The sequence below is a fragment of the Podarcis filfolensis genome (assembly GCF_964270895.1).
Source record: "Podarcis filfolensis genome assembly, chromosome: 2".
Classification (NCBI taxonomy): Eukaryota; Metazoa; Chordata; class Lepidosauria; order Squamata; family Lacertidae; genus Podarcis; species Podarcis filfolensis.
Window position 1 is genome coordinate 8,423,276 of NC_139605.1, and position 21,005 is coordinate 8,444,280.

At 46.4% G+C, this 21,005-nt stretch overlaps 5 protein-coding genes across 9 annotated transcripts in view; 2 read left to right on the top strand and 3 right to left on the bottom strand.

Moving 5' to 3' along the window:
- The window catches only part of LOC310758182 (tigger transposable element-derived protein 1-like), a gene marked incomplete at its 3' end in the record, with an annotated part of 6,113 nt that extends 5,813 nt beyond the window's left edge, over nt 1–300 (top strand). The window contains exon 4 of the mRNA XM_083604110.1: nt 283–300. Within this exon, the coding sequence (XP_083460236.1) occupies nt 283–300 (18 nt within the window). The remainder of the gene's footprint in view (nt 1–282) is intronic.
- Nucleotides 1–21,005, bottom strand: part of LOC310756746 (uncharacterized protein) — a 1,375,527-nt gene that overhangs the window by 749,856 nt on the left and 604,666 nt on the right. The window lies entirely within an intron of this gene.
- LOC310757092 (zinc finger and SCAN domain-containing protein 31-like) overlaps nt 1–21,005 on the bottom strand; it is a gene marked incomplete at its 5' end in the record, with an annotated part of 210,941 nt that overhangs the window by 107,646 nt on the left and 82,290 nt on the right. Inside the window, one exon of one of the 4 annotated variants that reach the window (XR_014545038.1) lies at nt 2,687–2,848. The exons of 2 other annotated variants lie outside the window; for them this stretch is intronic. Of the gene's footprint in view, nt 1–2,686; nt 2,855–21,005 lie in introns of those variants that run through there. One more of the 4 variants, XR_014545039.1, reaches the window with a different exon arrangement.
- LOC310758183 (uncharacterized protein) lies at nt 372–8,942 on the bottom strand (the record flags this gene model as incomplete). The annotated part of the gene is made up of 5 exons (XM_083604111.1): nt 8,814–8,942; nt 3,884–3,986; nt 1,849–1,947; nt 534–707; nt 372–376 (listed from the first exon to the last, which is right to left on the bottom strand). Exons 2-5 carry the CDS (start codon nt 3,915–3,917, stop codon nt 372–374), a joined length of 312 nt encoding a protein of 103 aa, XP_083460237.1. The 5' UTR covers nt 3,918–3,986; nt 8,814–8,942.
- On the top strand, nt 13,591–20,229 carry LOC310757038 (uncharacterized protein). 2 transcript variants are annotated; one of them, XM_083602140.1, is made up of 4 exons: nt 13,591–13,881; nt 14,384–14,537; nt 14,771–14,873; nt 16,983–20,229. In XM_083602140.1, the coding sequence occupies exons 2-4, from the start codon at nt 14,430–14,432 to the stop codon at nt 17,909–17,911; spliced, it is 1,140 nt and encodes a 379-aa protein (XP_083458266.1). In that variant the 5' UTR covers nt 13,591–13,881; nt 14,384–14,429; the 3' UTR covers nt 17,912–20,229. The 2 variants fall into 2 exon arrangements, with proteins under 2 accessions (XP_083458266.1, XP_083458265.1); XM_083602139.1 differs by lacking the exon at nt 13,591–13,881 and having other exon boundaries at nt 14,771–14,887; nt 16,991–20,229.

Below are 21,005 nucleotides of genomic sequence, written 5' to 3' on the forward strand. Positions count from 1 at the left end.
TTTCCATGGTTCATTTTACCTATATTATATCCCTGCCATATTTTACAAAAGCTGTATCAATCGGTTTTCCATTATTACATCCATCAAAACTTACCTACACTGTTGAATTTATCTTAGTGTTGCCAGTGTTTTCAGTGTTTATATTTAATAAACGTTTCCCAATCTTCTCTAAATGTATGTTCTTCTTGTTCTCCTATTCTAAATGTTAAGTCTGCAAGCTGTGCGTACTCCATCAACTTATGTTGCCACTTTTCTTTGGCTGGGACCTCGCTCGTTTTCCAGATCCCACCCTTGCCCTGAAGGAGCTCCACATAATTCCCGTGTGCCCCCTTAATTTCATCCTTATGCCGAATGTACTTGCTTGAATGCTCCTATCCTATTTAGGGAAGTTTTTACTATTTAATGCTGTATTGTTTTTAACACTTGATTGGGAGCCGCCCGAGTGGCTGGGAAAACTCAGCCAGATGGGCAGGGTATAAATAAGAAATAATAATAATAATAATAATAATAATAATAATAATAATAATAATTACTATCTGGTCCACCCCAGTGTTGTGGCGGCAACTCGGACTCACCTTCCTCACCAGCCTCACTGGAGAAAGAAATATTCTCTTGGCATCTTTCTGGCAGAGCCTCATACTCTTCCTTGATCACGGGAGCTTCGTCCGGGAAGCTCTCCACCTTGATCTTCTTCAGAGATCTGGCACCTTTGGGATCCAGATATGGAGGGAAGGAGAGAGGAAAGAGAGAAAATAGAGGAGGGAGAAAGGTTGTTTTCTGCTGCTCCAGAGAAGCGGACACGGAGCAATGGATCCAAACTACAAGAAAGAAGATTCCACCTAAACATTAGGAAGAACTTCCTGACAGTAAGAGCTGTTTGACTGTGGAATTTGCTGCCAAGGAGTGTGGTGGAGTCTCCGTCTTTGGAGGTCTTTAAGCAGAGGCTTGACAACCATATGTCAGGAGTGCTCGGATGGTGTTTCCTGCTTGGCAGGGGGTTGGACTCGATGGCCCTTGTGGTCTCTTCCAACTCTATGATTCTATGATTCTATGATTCTATGACCTGAAAACTCTGTTCTATTTCCAGAATGGCAGAAACATTAACAAACAAGTTAAAAAAAAGTAACTACTTGCTGGATTGACAAAAGCAGCATCAAATATCCACAAATCCCTACCAGCAGACAGGAGTCTTCTGCTTCCACCATAGCTCTTAGAGGGGAAAGTCGCATTTTTACATTAATGTAAAATATTAATATAAATAACACACACAATATGTAAGCAAATATATTTTAAATACCTTATTTTTAGATTTAGTATTTGCAAAAAATAAAAAATAAAATGCTGTATTGTAACGATGTTGCATTTTAGGAATTTTGATATATTTTCGTGTTTTCTATCCAGTTGGTTTTTGTGATTCTTTCACCTAAATATAAACAGTTTAGCGGTGTTTATTTATGTTAGGTAAAATGTGGAATTATGAGTATCGTTACTAGAAATTGTTAATTATCATACACAGAACATGGAATTGTGACTATTAATTAGCAATAATAGTCATTTTACATATAATTATTTAATTGTGTCAATTGAGCCAATTGGCGCGGGGGGGGGGGCATGGGAGGGACCGTCCCATTCTGCTAGCAAAAGTCCCTGTTACAAGTTTCCACTATCGGGACTTGTGAGTTGAATCCTGCCCTGTATTTCTTATATTGAGTCCTTTTTCCTGGGATCCGTTAAGGCGCCCAAAGATTTTGGGTTGAAATGTGAAGCAAGTATGTTATTGCCATCGCTATTATGGCACGATGCTGATTTAAGTCAAAGGGGCTGGCGTGGCCTCAGAGACACACTCACCTGCGGATCTGATCTCTTCCATGGAGCCTTTGGCAAAGAGGTCTTTTCTGTCTTCTTCCAGCCAGGAAATAAGATCAGGTCTTGAGCTCACATGTCCATCTTGAAATAGAGACGCAGTAATGTCAGGGTCTGGACTGAGGGGAACGGCGGGAGCACTCCCCGCTTTTCCTGAACCTTCCCAAGGGCAGGAGGACAGTATTGATTTAGAACAGTGGTTTGTAGAAGGGCATAGTCCAGAGGGGAAAAGCTGGGAAATACTGAATTAGGAGCAGCTAGAAGAGGAAACACCAGGAGAGAGACAGCTGGCAGATTCAGTGTCCTTGGACAGCATTGCTGAACCCCCTTCGCCTAAGACTAGACAGGCTTTGAGAGTGATAAGAGCAGAGAGCACAGTGGCAACAAACTCAGATTACCCAATGTAGGAGTGATGTACAGTGGTACCTCTGGATGTGAACGGGATCCGTTCTGGAGCCCCATTCGCATCCTGAAGCGAACGCAACCCGTGTCTGCGTATGCGTGTGCCGTCATTTTGAGCATCTGCGCATGCGCAAGCAGCGAAACCCAGAAGTAGCGCATTCTGTTACTTCCGGGTCGCCACGGAGCGTAACCTGAAAATACTCAACCTGAAGCATATTTAACCCGAGGTATGACTGTACAGAGGGACGCGGGTGGCGCTGTGGGTTACACCACAGAGCCTAGGGCTTGCCAATCAAAAGGTCGGCGGTTTGAATCCCCGCAACGGGGTGAGCTCCCGTTGCTCCGTCCCTGCTCCTGCCCACCTAGCAGTTTGAAAGCACGTCAAAGTGCAAGTAGATAAATAGGTACCGCTCTGGCGGGAAGGTAAACAGCGATTCCGTGCGCTGTTGTGGTTCGCCAGAAGTGGCTTAGTCATGCTGGCCACATGACCCGGAAGCTGTACGCAAGCTCCCTCGGCCAATAAAGCGAGATGAGCGCCGCAACCCCAGAGTCGGCCACGACTGGACCTAACGGTCAGGGGTCCCTTTACCTTTTTATGACTGTACAAGGTTTCCCCAGCCACTCTGGGTGGCTCCCAACAGCATATTAAAAACAGGATCAAACATTAAAAACTTCCCTAAACAGGCCTGCCTTCAGATGTCTTCTAAAAGTCAGATACAGTGGAACCTCGGGTTGCGAACGTGATCTGTGCGGGAGGCACGTTCGCAACCCGCAGCGTTCACAACCCGCAGTGCCACGTCTGCACATGCGCGAGTGGCAATTTGGCGCTTCTGCGCATGTGCAAAGTGTGATTTAGTGCTTCTGCGCAAGCACCAAAACCCGGAAGCAACCCGTTCCAGTACTTCCAGCTTCAGCTGGGTGCGCAACCGGAAAACGCGCAACCTGAAGCGTCTGTAACCCGAGGTACCACTGTAGTTGTTTATTTCCTTGGCATCTGATGGGAGGGCGTTCCACAGGGCAGATGCCACTACTGAGAAGGCCTGAGAAGGTTAAGGAAGCTGGGTATGTTTAGCCTGGAAAATAAGGGACTGAGAGGCGATGTGATAGCTATCTTTAAATATCTCAAGGGCTGTCACATGGAAGATGGAGCAAGCTTGTTTTTTCCTGCTCCGCAGGGTAAGATTCAAACAAGCTGCTTCAAGTTACAAGGAAGGAGATTCCAACTAAACTTCAGGAAGAACTTTCTGATAGCGAGAGCTGTTCAACAGTGGAACGGCTTCCCTTTGGAGGTTGTGGACTCTCCTTCCTTGGAGGTTTTTAAGCAGAGGTTGGAGGGCCGTCTGTCATGGATGCCTTAGCTGAGATTCCTGCATTGCAGGGGGTTGGACTAGATGACCCTCGGGGTCCCTTCATAGCTGTCAAAGTTTCCCTTTTTTAAGGGAAATTCCCTTATTCTGAATAGGATTCCTCGCAAGAAAAGGGAAAAGTTGACAGCTATGGGTCCCTTCCAACTCTACAATTCTATGATTCTGTGAACAGGATTTTGGGACTAGCAAGGCTGTGAGGCCAGACACAGCAGGACCTCCGTATCCTGGCTACGGGGAAAAGGGATCTTTACCCAGAGAGGTCACCAAGTCGTGAATCTCCAGCATGACCTCTGGTTCAGATCCAGCAGGCCCCACTCCTCGTCAGTGCACGGCCGCCTTTTCTTCCACCAGCCCCTGGAAGAAGAAGAAGAAGAAAACCGTTTCCTTCCACGCTGCGGGCAGGGACTGAAAACCATCTCCTTCTCCCTCAGAAATGGAACGCAGGTGTGGTAAGCCGAGCAGTTTCACATGCAGAGTTTGAAACTGATGTTCAGATCATAGATGTCAACTTTTCCCTTTTCTTGCGAGGAATCCTATTTGGAGTAAGGGAATTTCCCTTTAAAAAAGGGAAAAGTTGACAGCTATGGTTCAGATAAGTTCAGAGGACCCCACAAACTTACGTAACACAAGAACCTGCCTTGTACAAATGGCTTCATTAAAAACCCTGAGAGGAACCAACACTAAATCATAAAATATGATTTTAAAACAAAATAGATTTATAGCAGCACATGGCAGAATCTGATCTCCTCGCATTATTTCAGTTTACATTAGTAGGAGGCCTCCTGGTTTAGGTGGGGCTAAGCACTGAAAAGAGAAAAATGAGGGAAGTAGTGTTGGGAGCTAAAGAAATATAAGCTAGGCACACTTTAAATCTAGGTTATGTTTGCCCCAACGGAACGTCCCTCAGAATCCCTTCCAACGCCACAATTCTCTCAACTGCACTGCAACTCGCTCTTACAACAGTTCACTTGTCCCAGTATGCAAGAAGAAAAACACACACGAGGAAATGTAAGTGGTATTAACTACGGAAGCTTTTAAACTGTGTTCACCAACTTGGCGCCCAGAAATCTCCCGTTGGGCCCACGCCAGGAGCAAAACACATCCGGGGAATTTCGAACACCGGGGTGGGGGTGGGGAATGAAGTGTAAGGATATCTAACAAATTCTGGTGTTTTTTCCGTTATGACAACTTTGATGCGTTTTCTTTAAAGTCGATTTCTTCTTTACAAATAACCTCTTTCTTTCCCTGCAAGGCCCTCGACATGATCCTGCCTATTGTGCAATCCAGCCCTGCTTACGCAGCGTCAGACCACTGGTCCATGTGTCTCACTGCTGCCTGCACTGAGTGCTATGAGATGGACCGTTGTGACCTACAAGGCAATTACACAAATGTAACGAAAATGCTTGGGCTTACTAGCAACAATCCAAAATAAACAGAGGTTAAAGCCCATATCCACACACATCTTTGCAATTAAGCGTTCCCCTCTTGCACAGACCTTCTGCATGCAACGCAAAGGCTCTACCGCTGAGCTGCAGTGCCTTCTCTTAAATAAAAAGTAAGATCCTAGTCCTCCTGGTTTAAACGATGTTCTGTTTAAACAGGAACTTATACCTTTGGTCCATATAGCTCAGTATTGTCTACACTGACTGGCAGAGGCTCTCCAGGGTTGCAGGCAGGGGGTATTCCCAGGACCACCCGGAGATACTGGGGACTGAACTTGAGACCTTCTGAACGCCAAGCAAGTGCTCTAGCACTGAGCTACGCTCCTTCCTCAAATACAAGTCTGCATCAAGGCAATCCAAATGCTGTACCTATGAAAGTCCTGAGGTCTGCAAGCTCTCTATAAACTGTGCCAAATGGCATCATCATCATCTCACTTTGCAGATTTTATTCTGATATTTTATCTTCTTTGCACAATTTGGGCTTCCTTAGTCGTGGGAGATGGGAGTGAAGAAAACGTGAAAGCCGTGAAAGATCTATCACCTTCCTGTCATTAGAAACCTCAATTCAGCCAACATGCCCTCTGGGTTCTGAGATTCCTCCTAAACATTTCATTTTTAAAAATAACTTTTATTAAGGTTTATACCGTATTTTTCGCCCTATAGGATGCACTGTCCCATAAGGCGCACCTAGTTTTTTTTTGGGGGGGGGGAATAAAGGGGGGGGGAATTATTTCCTTCCCCCGACCCCAGCCCCCAAAACAGGCAACTCTCCACAAGCAGCGGGAGCCCAGCGCAGGGCTCCCGCGCCTTGCGGAGAGGTGCGCAAAGTCTGGGCGCGCTGGGCTCAACGCGCCCAGCCTTCGTCATGCAGGCAACTCTCCGCAAGCAGCGGGATCCCGGCGCGGGCTCCCACGGCTTGTGGAGATCTGCGGGAAGCCTGGAGAGCGAGAGGGGTCGGTGTGCACCGATGCCTCTCGCTCTCCAGGCTTCAGCAAAAGCCTGCATTCGCCCCATAGGACGCACACACATTTCCCCTTCATTTTTGGAGGGGAAAAAGTGTGTCCTATGGGGCGAAAAATACGGTAGTTTTTTTTAAAAAAATCATTAAGGTTTATAGATACATCCTATGCCCTTTTAAAATGTGGCTCTTTTTGGGGGGGGTTATTGGGTTGTTGTTTTTATTTTGATTACATATATTTTGATTTTTATGTTGATGTTTAAAAAGTGTCTAAATATGAGACTAAATATATTGCACAAATATGTCATTATTCATCTTTCCCGTTTTTTTTCTTTTTCTCATTGTATTTATTAAGTTTTATAAACAAACATAATGAAGCGACTAAAGATTATGGATATGTTACTTCCCTTCTTTGATTAAAATTATTAATATTTTTAAGATTATGGTTTGGAATTTCTCCAGTTCTGACAGATTAGCATTCTAGCTGCCATTGTAAACTGAGCGACCATTTCCAGGTCTTTCTCCTACGTTAGGCCTCTAAGATATCCAAATGAAATTACTAAAGGGGCCCTTGGAAGATCGTATCTGAGGATTCAAATTCTCCTTCATTTCCATTAAGGCAGCTTTCAAAAAGTTCTGCATTCGTCGGGTGCTCACGCATCACATGAAAAGAGATTTGCATTGGGAGGAGAATTTATTTTACGGACGTCTTTCAGGGAGTTTGGGGCCTGAGCCACTCAGGGTTTTAAACACTAACACAAACACCTGGAAACTGGGATAGCTCCGTACTTAGAACATGAGACTCTCAATCTCAAGGTTGTGGGTTCGAGTACCACATTGGGCAAAAGATTCCTGCATTGCAGGGGGTTGGACTAGATGACACTTGTGGCCTTGAATCGGACCCGGAATCGAACTGGCAAACCAGCACAGCTGTCACTGAGGCAATAAGGTACCCCTGCCCGTACGGGCCAGTCGTGTCCGACTCTAGGGTTGTGCGCTCATCTCACTTAAGAGGCCGGGGGCCAGCGCTGTCCGGAGACACTTCCGGGTCACGTGGCCAGCGTGACGAAGCTGCTCTGGCGAGCCAGCACCAGCGCAGCACACGGAAACGCCGTTTACCTTCCCGCTATAAAGCGGTACCTATTTATCTACTTGCACCCGGAGGTGCTTTCGAACTGCTAGGTGGGCAGGAGCTGGGACCGAACAACAGGAGCTCACCCCGCTGCGGGGATTCGAACCGCCGACCATATGATCGGCAAGTCCTAGGCACTGAGGTTTTACCCACAGCGCCACCCGCGTCCCGCCGTCACTGAGGCAATAACAGCACATAAATGGCCAATTTGTAACCGCTTTGAGGTTTTCTTGCAATCAAGAGGTGTACAGTGGTACCTCGGGTTAAGTACTTAATTCGTTCCGGAGGTCCGTTCTTAACCTGAAACTGTTCTTAACCTGAAGCACCACTTTAGCTAATGGGGCCTCCTGCTGCCGCCGCGCCACCGGAGCACGATTTCTGTTCTTATCCTGAAGCAAAGTTCTTAACCTGAAGCACTATTTCTGGGTTAGCAGAGTCTGTAACCTGAAGCATATGTAACCTGAAGCGATGTAACCCGAGGTACTACTGTATAAATTTTATGGAAAAAACAGACAAGCAGTTTCATACTGGACCGTCTGCACATCAGTCCGTTTTATTAGTGGTTCTGTGACAATTCCCTAATGGCATTTCATCACTGTTGTCTTGAGGGATGCTCCTGCATATAGCCCAACAAAAACAGGACCAACAACACACACACACACCCCAACATCTGTGGTATGCAAAGTTACAGGATTTCAGCAGGATGTTACAAGAATCGATCGTAAACAAAGCCCTGAAACTTTTTCAAGCACAAACCGTACTGAAATCGGGATTGCGTAAAACCGCCATGATACCCTCACAAACGTACAAAAAAACAGAGCAAGAAGAAAATGGAAGGGAGAGAGGAAGGGGAAATAAGTTTTTTCCACATGACTTAGGCTGCATACAAAACCTATGTTTAAAGCACATCATCACTTCTCCCCGACAAAGAATCCTGCGAACCGTAGCTCACCCCTCCCAAACCTTCAATTCCTGGCACTCATAACAAACTACAATTTCTTTTTTGGGGGGATGTGATGTGCTTTAACGGCCTGGTGTGTACACAGCCTTCTCCATTTTGCCCCACCTGAAGAACTTCCTCATGGCAAAAAGCTGTTAAAGGGTACACACCAATAGAATTTTATTTATTTTTAATAAAGGGGGGGGGAGTGGCACGATTGGGGTTCCCCCCTCTAATGCCAGGAAAAGCAAACAGAACCAGCCAGGGGAAGAATACAAAGAATTTATTTGACAACAGCGACCCACGGGGGATTAAAGGATTAAAATCTGGAAAGCTGGAGGAGACCCCCCCTCTTCCCCCATAAACCTACAGCCAGAATCCCAACCATCAACAACCTCCCCTCCAAACGGATCTTTGAAGTTTCAAATAAATATATATATATATATATTAAAAAGATTGCAAACACCAGGAAGGGAGGCGGGGGGAAGCAGAGAGCTGTTGGAAAAGAATTTGCAAGCTATTAGCATAAAAGTTTTCTTTTGCTGCTGTGGAAAGGGAGGGGCGGGGAGGCGGCTCAGGGGAGCTTTGCTTGCAATTATTTTTTTTGGGGGGTGGGGGACACCCTTGCAGGGACCCCCTGGGAGAGGGTGGGGGTTTGGGGGGTTGCACTTCCTTCCCCAGCGCCCCTCCCCCTCCCCCAAGGGTGCACCTTTAAGACGGGGCTCCCCCGGCGAGAGGAACAGCCCGGTCCGGCATCGCTGCAGACGCAAATCTCTGGGAAGCACAAAGAGGTTCACATGGGCCCCCCTTGCATTTCCCAGGTGGGCGGGACAGGAAGGAGTCCTCGGTGACGCGGCGCCACGCCGCCCTTCTAGTCCACCCCGCCTCGCTGGTTATGTAACCCTCTGCTCTGGACCCCCCCCTCCAGATGCACACAGAGAGAGAGAGAGAGAAATGATTGGGGGGATGCGGTGCCAGGAGGGAGATCTGGGTCTACTGGGTTTGGGGGGGGGGGTTGGCAGTGGATGGGTGAGGATTTCTGAGCACACCACAAATGGGAAGGACAACAAATATATATATGAGGCAGCCTTCTTTAAATGGTGCTGCTGAAATTAAGGAAACTGTCATAATGAGAATCTAAATTGTAAATATGTAGATAATAGTAATAGGATTTAAATAAATATAAAAATACATCCCACTCATCTGGTTGGGTTTCCCCAGCCACTCTGGGTGGCTTACAGCATATATAAAAATACGACCAAACATCAAACATTAAGAAACAGAATATCCTATACGAGCATTACATAGCTGTCAACTTTTCCCTTTTTTAAAAGGAAATTCCCTTATTCCGAAGAGGATTGCTGGCAAGAAAAGGGAAAAGGTGACAGCTGTGACGTGCAACAAACAAACCAATACGTCAATAGAAACCAATAGCAAGTGATACACACACGCACACACACACAATATCTGCTGAAATTAAGGAAACACTGATAATGAGAAGTTATATATATGTGTGTGTGTCTGTTTAATATATATATATATATCTGCTGAAATTAAGGAAACTGATGAGAAGTTAAATTACCGTATTTTTCGCTCTATAAGACGCACCAGACCACAAGACGCACCTAGTTTTTGGAGGAGGAAAACAAGAAAAAAAAAATTCTGAATCTCAGAAGCCAGAACAGCAAGAGGGATTGCTGCGCAATGAAAGCACCAATCCCTCTTGCTGTTCTGGCTTCTGGGATAGCTGCGCAGCCTGCATTCGCTCCATAAGACGCACACACATTTCCCCTTACTTTTTAGGAGGGAAAAAGTGAGTCTTATAGAGCAAAAAATACGGTATGTATCTGTATATATGTGTTTTTATATATAATATATGCCAAAATTAAGGAAACTGATAATGAGAAGTTAAATTAAACATCTATATATATGTTTCTTATATATATAATATGCTGAAATTAAGGAAACTGATAACGAGAAGTTAAATTATATATCTGTATACCTACATAACTGCTGAAATTAAGGAAACTAATAATGAGGTTAAATTATGTGTGTGTTTGTGTGTGTGTGATATATATAATTTAACTTCTCCTTATCATTTTCCTTAATTTCAGCAGCAGCATAGATGCTCCTATAGTTTTAGAACTGCAAGTGCTGCAGGCTTTCCCGCAAAATTTGAATTGGGAAGTTTTTCCTACGCAAACTGCACAGGGCGATTTGCATAGGAAAGAATTCTCATCTCCTGAATGGCACAATCTACTTTTTGTCTGCTCTGAAGCTGCTGCTAATCCTTTTCATGAAGGCTGTTCACATACCATACGTTTAAAGCACACACACCCTGAAAATCAGGGGAACTATAGTTCACCCTCTCACAGCAATACTGTAATTGCCAGCATCCTTAAGAAAGCATAGGGATGTGCTTTAAATGTATGGAATTCCAATATCTAGTTTGGCGCTGGAGAGAAAATAGTTTTTCTTCTCTCCCCAATAATATTAGCTCAGCCATGTCTATGTTGAATCATCTTGCAATACAGGGGGTCTCCTTTTTATAACTTTATGCCATTGGTTCGGATACTACCCTCTGAAAAAGGAGAAAACCAGCTTGCTTCTTTTCCCATGTGACAACCCTTTAGATATTTGAAGGTAGCTATCATACCTTCTCTCTGTCTCCCATTTCCAAGGCTAAACATACCCAACTCCCTCAACCGTTCCTCATAAGGCTTGATTTCCAAACCCTGGACCATCTTGGTCTCTGTCCTCTGCACATGTTTCAGCTTGTCAATATCTGTCTTAAATTGTGGTGCCCAGAACTGGACACAGGACTCCATGTGTGGTCTGACCAAGGCAGAACAGACCGGGGCTAGTACTATCTGGACACTATTATTTGGAAGTAATGTACTTTAAGGTTATGATGTGTATGCAGCCTTATGCTTCCATAATCTTTATAATATTGTTCCTTTTAATGTCATCGATTCTATGCTGAGTGAATGTTTGGATAGATGTTTGCTCTGCTGAAACTGCCAAAAGCTATCGATAGGTAACATCTCAAATAAACAGGACTTTGCCTTTTGAGAAACCAAGAGGTCTGCTGCCTTCCTTGTACGTTACAAATTAACAGCATCCCGATAAGGCCAGAGACCCCTGCAATCACGATGTCAACTTGCCTGTCATGTAACTTTGCACAGAGTAAGCAAAGAGACTCAGAGAGCAACTCGGTTACATCCATACCATACATTTAAAACACTGTCATGGCTTCCTCCAAATAATCCAGAGAACTGAAGTTTTCTTTTGGCATGAGCCTCTCCTTCTTCCTCTGTTTTACGGGATTTTATGAGGCCACTTCCTTGATATTCTTAGGCAAGTTGGCAGTCCATACACACCATACCCACACACACTTTCCCCAAAGAATCTTGGGGACTGTAATTTGTTAAGGGTGCTAGGAATTCTAGCTCTGTCAGGGGTTCCCAGGGTTCTTTTTGGGGCTGTGCATGCAGCCAAATACTTCTACAAATAAATAAAAATAAATGTTCCCATCCCTGCAGAAACTAGGCCCCTAGGACTTCACCAGTGAAACCCCTGTAGGAATTTAATAAACCAGTTCTATGGACATGGAGAAAATTTCACATCAGCTGAGAGAAAAGGTATCCTTACCCAGAGCTCTGGATCAAGCAGCGCACATTCCTGGAATTTCCTATGAAGAGTGATGTGGTAAGTTGTTAAAATACTCTGCAAATTGTAATTCTGGGAGGGCAGTGGGGGTCACCTAAGAGCGATGAGCACCCTTAATAAACTACAGCTCCCCTAATTATTTGGGGAAACTATGACTATTTAAGTTGGTATCATAGTGTTTTAAATGCATGGTGGGAACTGAGCCTTGGAGGCCCATCTAGTCTCTCCATCGTGCTCTCATGGTGGCCAAGAAATGCCCATAGGAGGCCCTCGAACAGGATCCGAACACAACAGCACTACTTTCTCCATCTGCTGATGCTCAGCATCCGGTCTTGAGAGGCGTATTGGCTCCGACAGCCAAGGCAGAACTTAGAGCCATGAAGGCTAGTGGTCCCCATTCAGCATCCTGTCCTCACCTTGGCCAGTCAAGCAGCCCCCGGGTGAGAAGACGGAATGCGTAAAAATAAAATCGGACGACAGCAGATGGGAACTCAAAAGTGAAAAAGGGAGGCAGTTAAAAAACAAGAAAGGAGATTCCCACTAGACGCCAGGAAGAATCTTCTGACTGTGGAGGAGACTCCCAGGAGAGGTGGGAGGCGCTCCCTTGAAAGTTTTTAAGCAGAGGTTGGATGGTCATTTGTCAGGGATAAGGAACCTGTCTTAACTAGCTCAGTATTGTCTACACTGATTGGCAGCAGCTCTCAGGAAGGGAGTTTTAGAAGACATCTGAAGGCAACCCTGTTTAGGGGATTTTTTAATGTTTGATGTTTTATTGTGTTTTTAATATACTGTGGGGAGCCACCCAGAGTGGGGAAACCCAGCCAGATGGACGGAGTATAAATAAATTATTATTATTATTATTAGAAGGGAGTTTCCCCCCAAGCCATTCTGGGGATCCCTGCATCGCTGGGGTTTGGACTGAATGACCATAGGGGTCCCTTCCAGCACTGCAATTCCACGATTCTAAGTTTAAATTAAAAATTCCAATGAAAACACAGATAAATAACACAGAGTCAACGATAATGTCCAGCTGCGGCATAGTGAGTGTTATGTACTGAGTTGAATAGGATCCAAACTGCAGCAGTCTGATTGGTCCTAGAACAATAGGATTCAGAATGCAGCAGTCTGATTGGTCCTAGAACAATGCAGCAGTATGATTGGTTGGCAGGAACCACCCAATCATGCTCCAGATAGAAGTGAATCCACAACTTGATTGGCTTACAGTAGAATTCCGGAATTAGCCAATCATGTGCAGCCCATTGTGTAAATAATGTATATAAAGCAGATACCTTGAGGGGACTTTCATTCATTCCTCCTCACCACTATGAGCTGAATAAAGAGCATGAAATCACTTTGCGACTCTGAGTATATTTCAGTGAGTAAGCCCCACTGTGGGGCTTACTTCTGAGTAAACCGTGCATGGTGGTGGTGGTGGGGAGGATATGCTGCTCCTCTGTGGGCCAGTGCGTCTGACAAGGAGGCTGGTGGCTGGAGCCCACCCAGGGATGGCTGTAGGCAAAATTCCTGCATTGCAGCGGGGTTGGGCTAGATGACCCTCGGGTCCCCTTCCATCCAGCTCAGCGATTCCACGGTTCTAGGAAAGAAAAACAGCACAGCATCCTGATCTCGCAAACCCCAGAGAACCAGCGCCTTGCCCTTGAAACCGGGCATGTCTTAAACGTCAGCCTAAGACTGACTCGTGTTGCCGTTCTCGGGCCCCTAAGAGTTAACAAGAGCAGCGAGCAGAGCGGTTCCTAGAGAGGCAGGAAATGGGGGAGGTGCAACGCGGAAGTTGGAGGGGCTTCCTTTTTTTCTTGCCCCCCCCCCGTGGGAAAGTAGGAAGTGGCCTCGGTGGGTCGGGTGGCATCTCTGCCAGGGGAGCTGCTGGGCGCGTGGAAGGGGGAGCCTTTGGGGAGGGGGGCAGAAAAAGGCTGCAGGGTTGGGGAGCCCCCTCCCTTCTTTATCACCTCCCTCTTCCCCAGGGCTTGAGAGCGCAAGAGATGCTCTGCTGGATCAGATCCTAGATGCACGCAGCCGGAGCCTACCTCGCATGAGGAGGGGGTGAGTCTCGTTGGACGCCTTGAAGGTCCCTGGAGGAAAGGCGGGAGGTAAACTAGTGGCCAAAATTGTGGAAACCTTTCGGGAAAAATGTATTTCTGACGTTTGATGGATCATAACGCCACCTTTTTTTTTTGGAGTGATACCATAAAATTATACATCAAACTGTTCTTTAATTAATTATTATTGTACTTTTGCAGGGGGAGAGAAACCATAGGGCTTTCTCTCTCAGGTGCCCAAGTAACTTGGCTGGCCATGGGCACTCTAAACCTTGTTTAATGCTGATATTATGTTCAGAAAGATAAACAAATGGAACGAGGTTAGCTTTGTCATGGTTTAATGTATTTTTAATCTCTGTTGGAAGCCACTCAGAGTGGCTGGGGAAACCCAGCCAGATGGGCGGGGTACAAATAATAAATTATTATTATTATTATTACTACATAGATGGAAAGATAACTGCAGGTTTCATATTGATTGCTACTGAAATCTTCGTCCCGTGCATTTGTGCATATCAGTGTGGATTGTGTGGTTTTTTTGTTTTTTGTTTTACAGTTCAGATAAAGAAAAGGAGCATCTTTTCACCATTCCATTCCAAGAAATGCAGACTTGGGAGAAGGACTCCGGCCCAGACCTCTGTGCCCAGGTGGTAGCCCTAGCTGAAGATTTCCTCCTGAGATGGCAAGAGCCTGACGGAGAGGCACAAAACGTAAGGGTACTTTGGGCGATACAGAGAGATGTATTATGAATACAGTCTTGTTACAGCAGAGGTCTCAGAGCAGCTTGCAGCATATTTAAAAGCATGAGCATATAAGAATTGTGAGAAAAAGCTGCATTGTAAGCACACGGACTAGTAATGATTTCTGCAAAGAAAGCATTGTTTAAAGTAGCAGCTTAACATTCAGAATAACAGGCCTCCTCCTCCTTTTCCCTCTACTTCAGGTGCCTCAGCTCTCAAAGAAGAATCTATCAGATTCCAAGAAGGCACAGGAAGAAAAGCAGACAGAGGAGGCGGAAGAATATGATGGGGAGACTGCCTTATTAGGTAAAGACACCCAAGTGTTGGGGACAAATTATAGCAAACGTAAGGAGTATTTTGCAGTATCTGCTTCGAAAGGATCATTTTTTTGTTACTTGCTTATTTTAAAAACGTACCTAAAGGACAAGAGAAATCTGTTATTTCATATGGTACTAGCAGTGACTAGTAAATCAGCCCTGGGTGCTCACTGGAAGGACAGATCGTGAAGCTGAGGCTCCAATACTTTGGCCACCTCATGAGAAGAGAAGACTCAATGGAAAAGACCCTGATGTTGGGAAAGATGGAGGGCACAAGGAGAAGGGGTCGACAGAGGACGAGATGGTTGGATAGTGTTCGCGAAGCTACCAGCATGAGTTTGACCAAACAGTGGGAGGCAGTGGAAGACAGGAGTGCCTGGCGTGCTCTGGTCCAGGGGGTCACGAAGAGTCAGACATGACTAAGCGACTAAACAACAACTTGCAGTGACAATGCTATATGCAAAATACTGCCATGGGTGGGGGTGGGCGGGGAATCCTGCACACCAGAGAATGGCATATTAAGCTGTGGGAAGTGAGCACTTTGAGCAAAATGTGCTGGCCTCTATGGGTTAAATATGGAGGAATGAAGGTGAAACAAATATGAACACCACTGGTGAAAGTTTAGAGGACCATGGAATAGCAAACATGGGACAATTAACTAACATGCGTTTACAGTTTTATGAGAAAGTATATGGGTTCACGCAAAACAATCCTTATATTGGTAGTTCTTGGAGGCTCAAATTTTTAATTCTGGGGGTTATTAAATTATTATCACATACTAATGGGGTTGTTAAACTTATCAAGGGTGCAATCTGTTACTACTGTATTTTTGGTTTTTATGGAAGCCGCCCAGAGTGGCTGGGGAGGCCCAGCCAGATGGGTGGGGTATAAATAAAAAATTATTATTATTATTATTATTACTGTTGCAAGTTGTACTTGTATCAACAAATGAAAATGGCACAGGGGAAGTTAAAGCAAAAAAGAAGACAGACTTCTAAGGTCAAATAGTTGCATGTCAGGAGATTATTTTTTTAAAAGGCTCTCTTACACACCCACACATACATTGAAAGCCGTGTAATTTGACTTCAAACAGCCATAGTTTCCCCCAAGGAATCCTGGGAATTGTAGTTTGATAAGGGAGCTGAGAGTTGTTAGGAGACCCGCCCCCCCCATGTTCCTATTCACAGTTAACAATGTAATCCCTTGTGCTAGGGAACTGCAGTAATTACAAGTCTGCGAGGGGAATAGGAACCTCTCCTGACAACACGCGGCATCCTTAACAAACTACAGTTCCCAGGATTCTCTGGGGGAAGCCATGGCTGTTTAAATTGGTATGTTACTGCTGCAAATGTATAGGGCAGGTGGGACCACAAGGTTTCTCTTCTTATCTGCACAGCGCTAGGCAAGCCCTGGCGACCAGCTGATTGTTGTAAAGCACTTTGTATGGGGTTTTGGAAGGGCCGGTTGCATTCAGCTCTGCTCCACACCGGGTGCAAAGCAGGTGGGTATGATTTGTCCGAAACGGCCATGCATACCAGATAAGTCTCTCCACGGCTGGCTTAATGGCTCATCATCATCATCATCATCATAATTCTCGGTAGTGGCACCCACCCTGCGGAATGCCCTCCCGTCAGATGTCAAGGAAATAAACAACTATCTGACTTTTAGAAGACATCTGAAGGCAGCCCTGTTTGGAGAAGTTTTTAATGTTTGATGTTTTATTGTTTTTAATAGTCTGTTGGGAGCTGCCCAGGATGGCTGGGGAGGCCCAGCCAGATGGGCAGGGTATAAGTAATACAGTGGTACCTCGGGTTACAGACGCTTCAGGTTACAGACTCCGCTAACCCAGAAATAGTACCTCAGGTTAAGAACTTTGCTTCAGGATGAGAACAGAAATCGCGCCGCGGCAGTGGGAGGCCCCATTAGCTAAAGTGGTACCTCTGGAACGAATTAAGTTCTTAACCTGAGGTACCACTGCAAATTATTATTACTATTATCATTATCATCATTATCATCTTTTGTTTGGTCTTGGCTGCCTCTCTCTCTCTCTGCTTTGAAGTTTGACTCATCCCACGACTCTCTCTTTTCGTTCCACAAGTTGACGAGTCCGACGGAGAAAGCGAAGAGGCGGTCCTCTCAGCAGAAAGACCCGAGCGCAGAAACCCCACCCGGATATCTTTGGAAGAAGTCATCTTCGGGAAGCTTTTCCCAGTGGAAGAAGGGCCTCCGGGCAACGTGCCCGCGACAAACTTTGCCACGGAGAAGCCGTTTGAGTGCTCCGAGTGCGGGAAGCACTTCTCTACCAGCTCCCACCTCATCAACCACAAGCGCGTCCACACCGGGGAGAAACCCTACAAGTGCTTGAGCTGCGGGAAAAGCTTCACGGAGCGAGGCAACCTCTTGAAGCACCAGAGGACCCACACGGGCGAGAAGCCCTACGGATGTTCCGACTGCGGGAAAGCCTTTGGCATCAGCTCTCAGCTGATCAGCCACAAGCGGGTGCACACGGGAGAGAAGCCCTACGAGTGCTCGGACTGCGGGAAGAGCTTCTGCACAAGCTCACAGCTCGTGCGCCACAGCCGGGTCCACACGGGCGAGAAGCCCTACGAGTGCTCCGCCTGCGGGAAAACCTTCAGCCAGAGGTCGTACCTCGTGGGGCACGAGAGGACGCACACGGGCGAGAAGCCCTTCGAGTGCTCGCAGTGCGGGAAGTGGTTCTCGCACCGCTCCGACCGCCTGAGGCACGAGAAGATCCACACGGGCGAGAAGCCCCACAAGTGCGCCGACTGCGGGAAGGGCTTCAACCAGAAGGGCTCCCTCGTCACGCACCAGAGGACCCACACGGGGGAGAAGCCCTTCGAGTGCTCCGAGTGCGGGAAGAGCTTCAACGACCGGGGTTACCTTATCACACACCGGAGAACCCACACGGGGGAGAAGCCCTTCGAGTGCCTGGACTGCGGGAAGAGCTTCAGCCGCACATCCCACCTGACCGTGCATAAAAAGACACATGGCGGGGAGAGGCCGTAGCCGGATCAGGAGGTGGGGAGGGGAAAGACAAACGAACACACACCCCAACCTTCAAGTCCCTCTGACCTTTGCAAAATATCAGAAAATCCGTGTGAAAATGCCCAGGTGCTCAGAATATTTTTTTAAAGGACTGTGGAGCTATGGCGGTATACAGTCATACCTCAGGTTGAAGTAGCTTTGGGATAAGTATTTTTGGGTTGCGCGCTGCAGTGACCCAGAAGTAATGGAGCGTGTTACTTCCGGGTTTCGCCGCTCGCGCATGCGCAGATGGTGAAAATGACATCATGCGCAGAAGCTGCAAATCGCGACCCGTGCACGCGGGTTGCATTCGCTTCTGGATGCGAACGGGGCTCCGGAACGGATCCCGTTCACATCCAGAGGTACCACTGTAAATGTTTAGAGCAGAGGTGGGGAACCATTGGCTAAGTTAGTCATGCCTGTCAACTTCAATGGGTTTAGTCTTGAGTAGGACTAGCACTGAATACAGTCGCACCTTGGATGTCGAACGCAATCGGTTCCAGCTTCCAAAACGTTCGGAAACCAAAGTGTGGCTTCTTATTGGCTCCTGCAGTCAGTCGGAAGCCACAGAAGCCCCGTTGAACGTTCGACTTCCAAAAATAGTTTGCAAACTGCAGCAATCACTTCTGGGTTTGCGGCACTTGGGAGCCAAAACATCTACATTCTAGGGCTTTCAGGATCCAAGGTACGACTGTACTGGTTTAAGATTCAGCTGCCCCTCCTATCAGCTCCTATGGACATCAGTGGTGCAGAATCTTTGGCCCGCCAGGTGCTGCCAAACTACAACTCCCATCAGGCCCAGCAGTCATGTTCAGTGGTCAGGGGATGATGGGAGTTGCAGTCCAGCAACAGCGGGACGGTCAAAGGGAGGAACCTTTTGTTGAGGCTGCCTGGAAAGTTTTGTGAGGAGCTGAAAAGGAAGTTGATTTCTGAACCACCTGAAACAGAGCTGACCTTTCTGATATTTTCTCTTGAATGAGCACTTGGGGTTGGTTGATCATATTGCCTGGAAGACAAACTCCACAGGTGAGGCGGGGCATTGGGACAGCTGGACAGAATGGGACCATTTGTGGTATCCTTATGTGGGCTGAAAATGAAGATCCTGACTAGAGCAGATGGAAGGTCCATCCATCTAAGTCTGTTTTCTGATAGCAGCTTCTCGATGTCTTCAAGAAGCAGGCCACAATCCCTCTTCCTGCTGGTCGTATTTCTTGGCATCTGGAAGGCTGAGGTATACTGCCTCTGTCTAAGGGAGTTTTGTTCTGCTGTCATACTGAACAGCGGCTGATAGACCTGTCCTACTTGGGGTTTGGATCTAACCCACTTTTCCAAAGCCACCTTCAGCCTGTGGCCACCACCGCATCCCTTGCCCACAAGTTAACTATGCACTGAGAGCAAAGAATTCCCCCTTCTCCATTGCCAATCTGCCACCCGCAGATTTCCGTGGCGACCCCAAATTCGTGTCTCCTTTGGGAAGGGGGCAAAAATCTGCTACTCTCACAACAGCCTTTCCCATCTTGGTATCCACAAGATGTTGCTATTTATTTGATTCCGTATCTACCGTTTACCATAAGGTCCAAGGGCAGATTATAGCAACTAAAAAATAAAACTCCAAACTCCTATTAGCCACAGCAAGTATGGACAATGGGCAGGAATGATGGGAGCCAGAGTTCAGCATCTGGGGAGCATCCAGTTGAGGGACACTATGCATATTTTTATAAACCTCAGTATTCATGCCCCTTCTTGGACTTATTTCTTCCCCCTTACACAAAGACACCCCATCTGGAATTATCAGATTCCTCCCCCTGCTCTAAAACATCTTTTGTCACCTAGTGTTTCTCAGACTTGGGTCTCCAGCTGTTTGGGGACTACAACTCCCACCATCCCTAGCTAGCAAGACCAGTGGTCGGGGATGATGGGAGTTGTAGTCCAATAACAGCTGGGGACCCAAGTTTGAGAAACATTGGACCCCCTAAAAATGGTTGAATTTCTCCCTATTTTGTCTGCTGCCATGAAAACAACTGTCGTCTTTCTTTCACGAACTTGAAATAGAACTTGAAAGATCTACAGCTCGTCATCTGAGCTCTCAGAACTCTGCAATAATAATTCCTCTGTAATCTCAAGTGATAATATAAGCAGCTGTGGGCTATTCCAGACAGCTTGTCGTGGAGGCGGCATAATTTGCCAGTTTCACTTCTGCACATTTTGTGTCTGGATCTCGACCGATATTACCTGCCCCACACAAGGCGGCATGGGCCGTTCTAGAAACAAGGATGTTTAATAATAAAAGTTAGATGTGATGCATGCATGCTTATTGACTGAAGGGTTTGTGTTAAAGGCGGCGGGGGGGGGGGTGTCTCATTAAGGCCCCAATCTGCCCTATACATTTTAAAGATGCATCTTGCTACTTGAAACAGACATGGCTTCTCTCAGAGGACCCTAAGGAGTGCCATTTTGTTAACGGTGCTGAAAGTTGTTGGAAAGCAGGTGGGAAAATCCACATGAAAAGGAGACGGATTGGTAGCAATACATTTCTCCCGACTATCTCCAGCCCCTTGGAAAATCCTAAACTACAAATATTAAAATATGTGCATATATACACCTGAAAACCGGAAAAGAAATACTCTTGACACAGAGGGAGAGAGCTGGTTGAGGTAAGGTGGGAAAATACCCTGCAGAAATCCTACAGGGCTGATTGCTATTTTTCCACTCTTTTCTTCTATAACATTGTCTAAGGTGGGGCTGGTAGAGTTGGACTCCTTTTCATTCCCAGAGGGAAATTTTACAGGGCTCACATGGTACCAGAGGCAAAAATACAAATTTGTATGCAAAGCAACATACAGATTTAGTTTCTACACCCCTCTGTGCTCCATCTCACAGAGAGACGCATTAATCATAGAGTTTAAGGCCATATTAAAAGGTAAAAGGACCCCTGACCATTAGGTTGTCGTGGCCGACTCTGGGGTTGCAGCGCTCATCTCGCTTTATTGGCTGAGGGAGCCGGCGTACAGCTTCCGGGTCATGTGGCCAGCATGACTAAGCCGCTTCTGGAGAACCAGAGCAGCGCATGGAAATG

What these genes read in the sequence shown, in the direction of transcription:
- LOC310757038 (XM_083602139.1), top strand. Translation starts at nt 14,430, where the DNA reads ATGCAGACTTGGGAGAAGGACTCCGGCCCAGACCTCTGTGCCCAGGTG. An exon ending in CTGACGGAGAGGCACAAAAC is followed by an intron (nt 14,538 to 14,770) that starts GTAAGGGTACTT and finishes CCTCTACTTCAG; the next exon opens with GTGCCTCAGCTCTCAAAGAA. An exon ending in TATTAGGTAAAGACACCCAA is followed by an intron (nt 14,888 to 16,990) that starts GTGTTGGGGACA and finishes CAAGTTGACGAG; the next exon opens with TCCGACGGAGAAAGCGAAGA.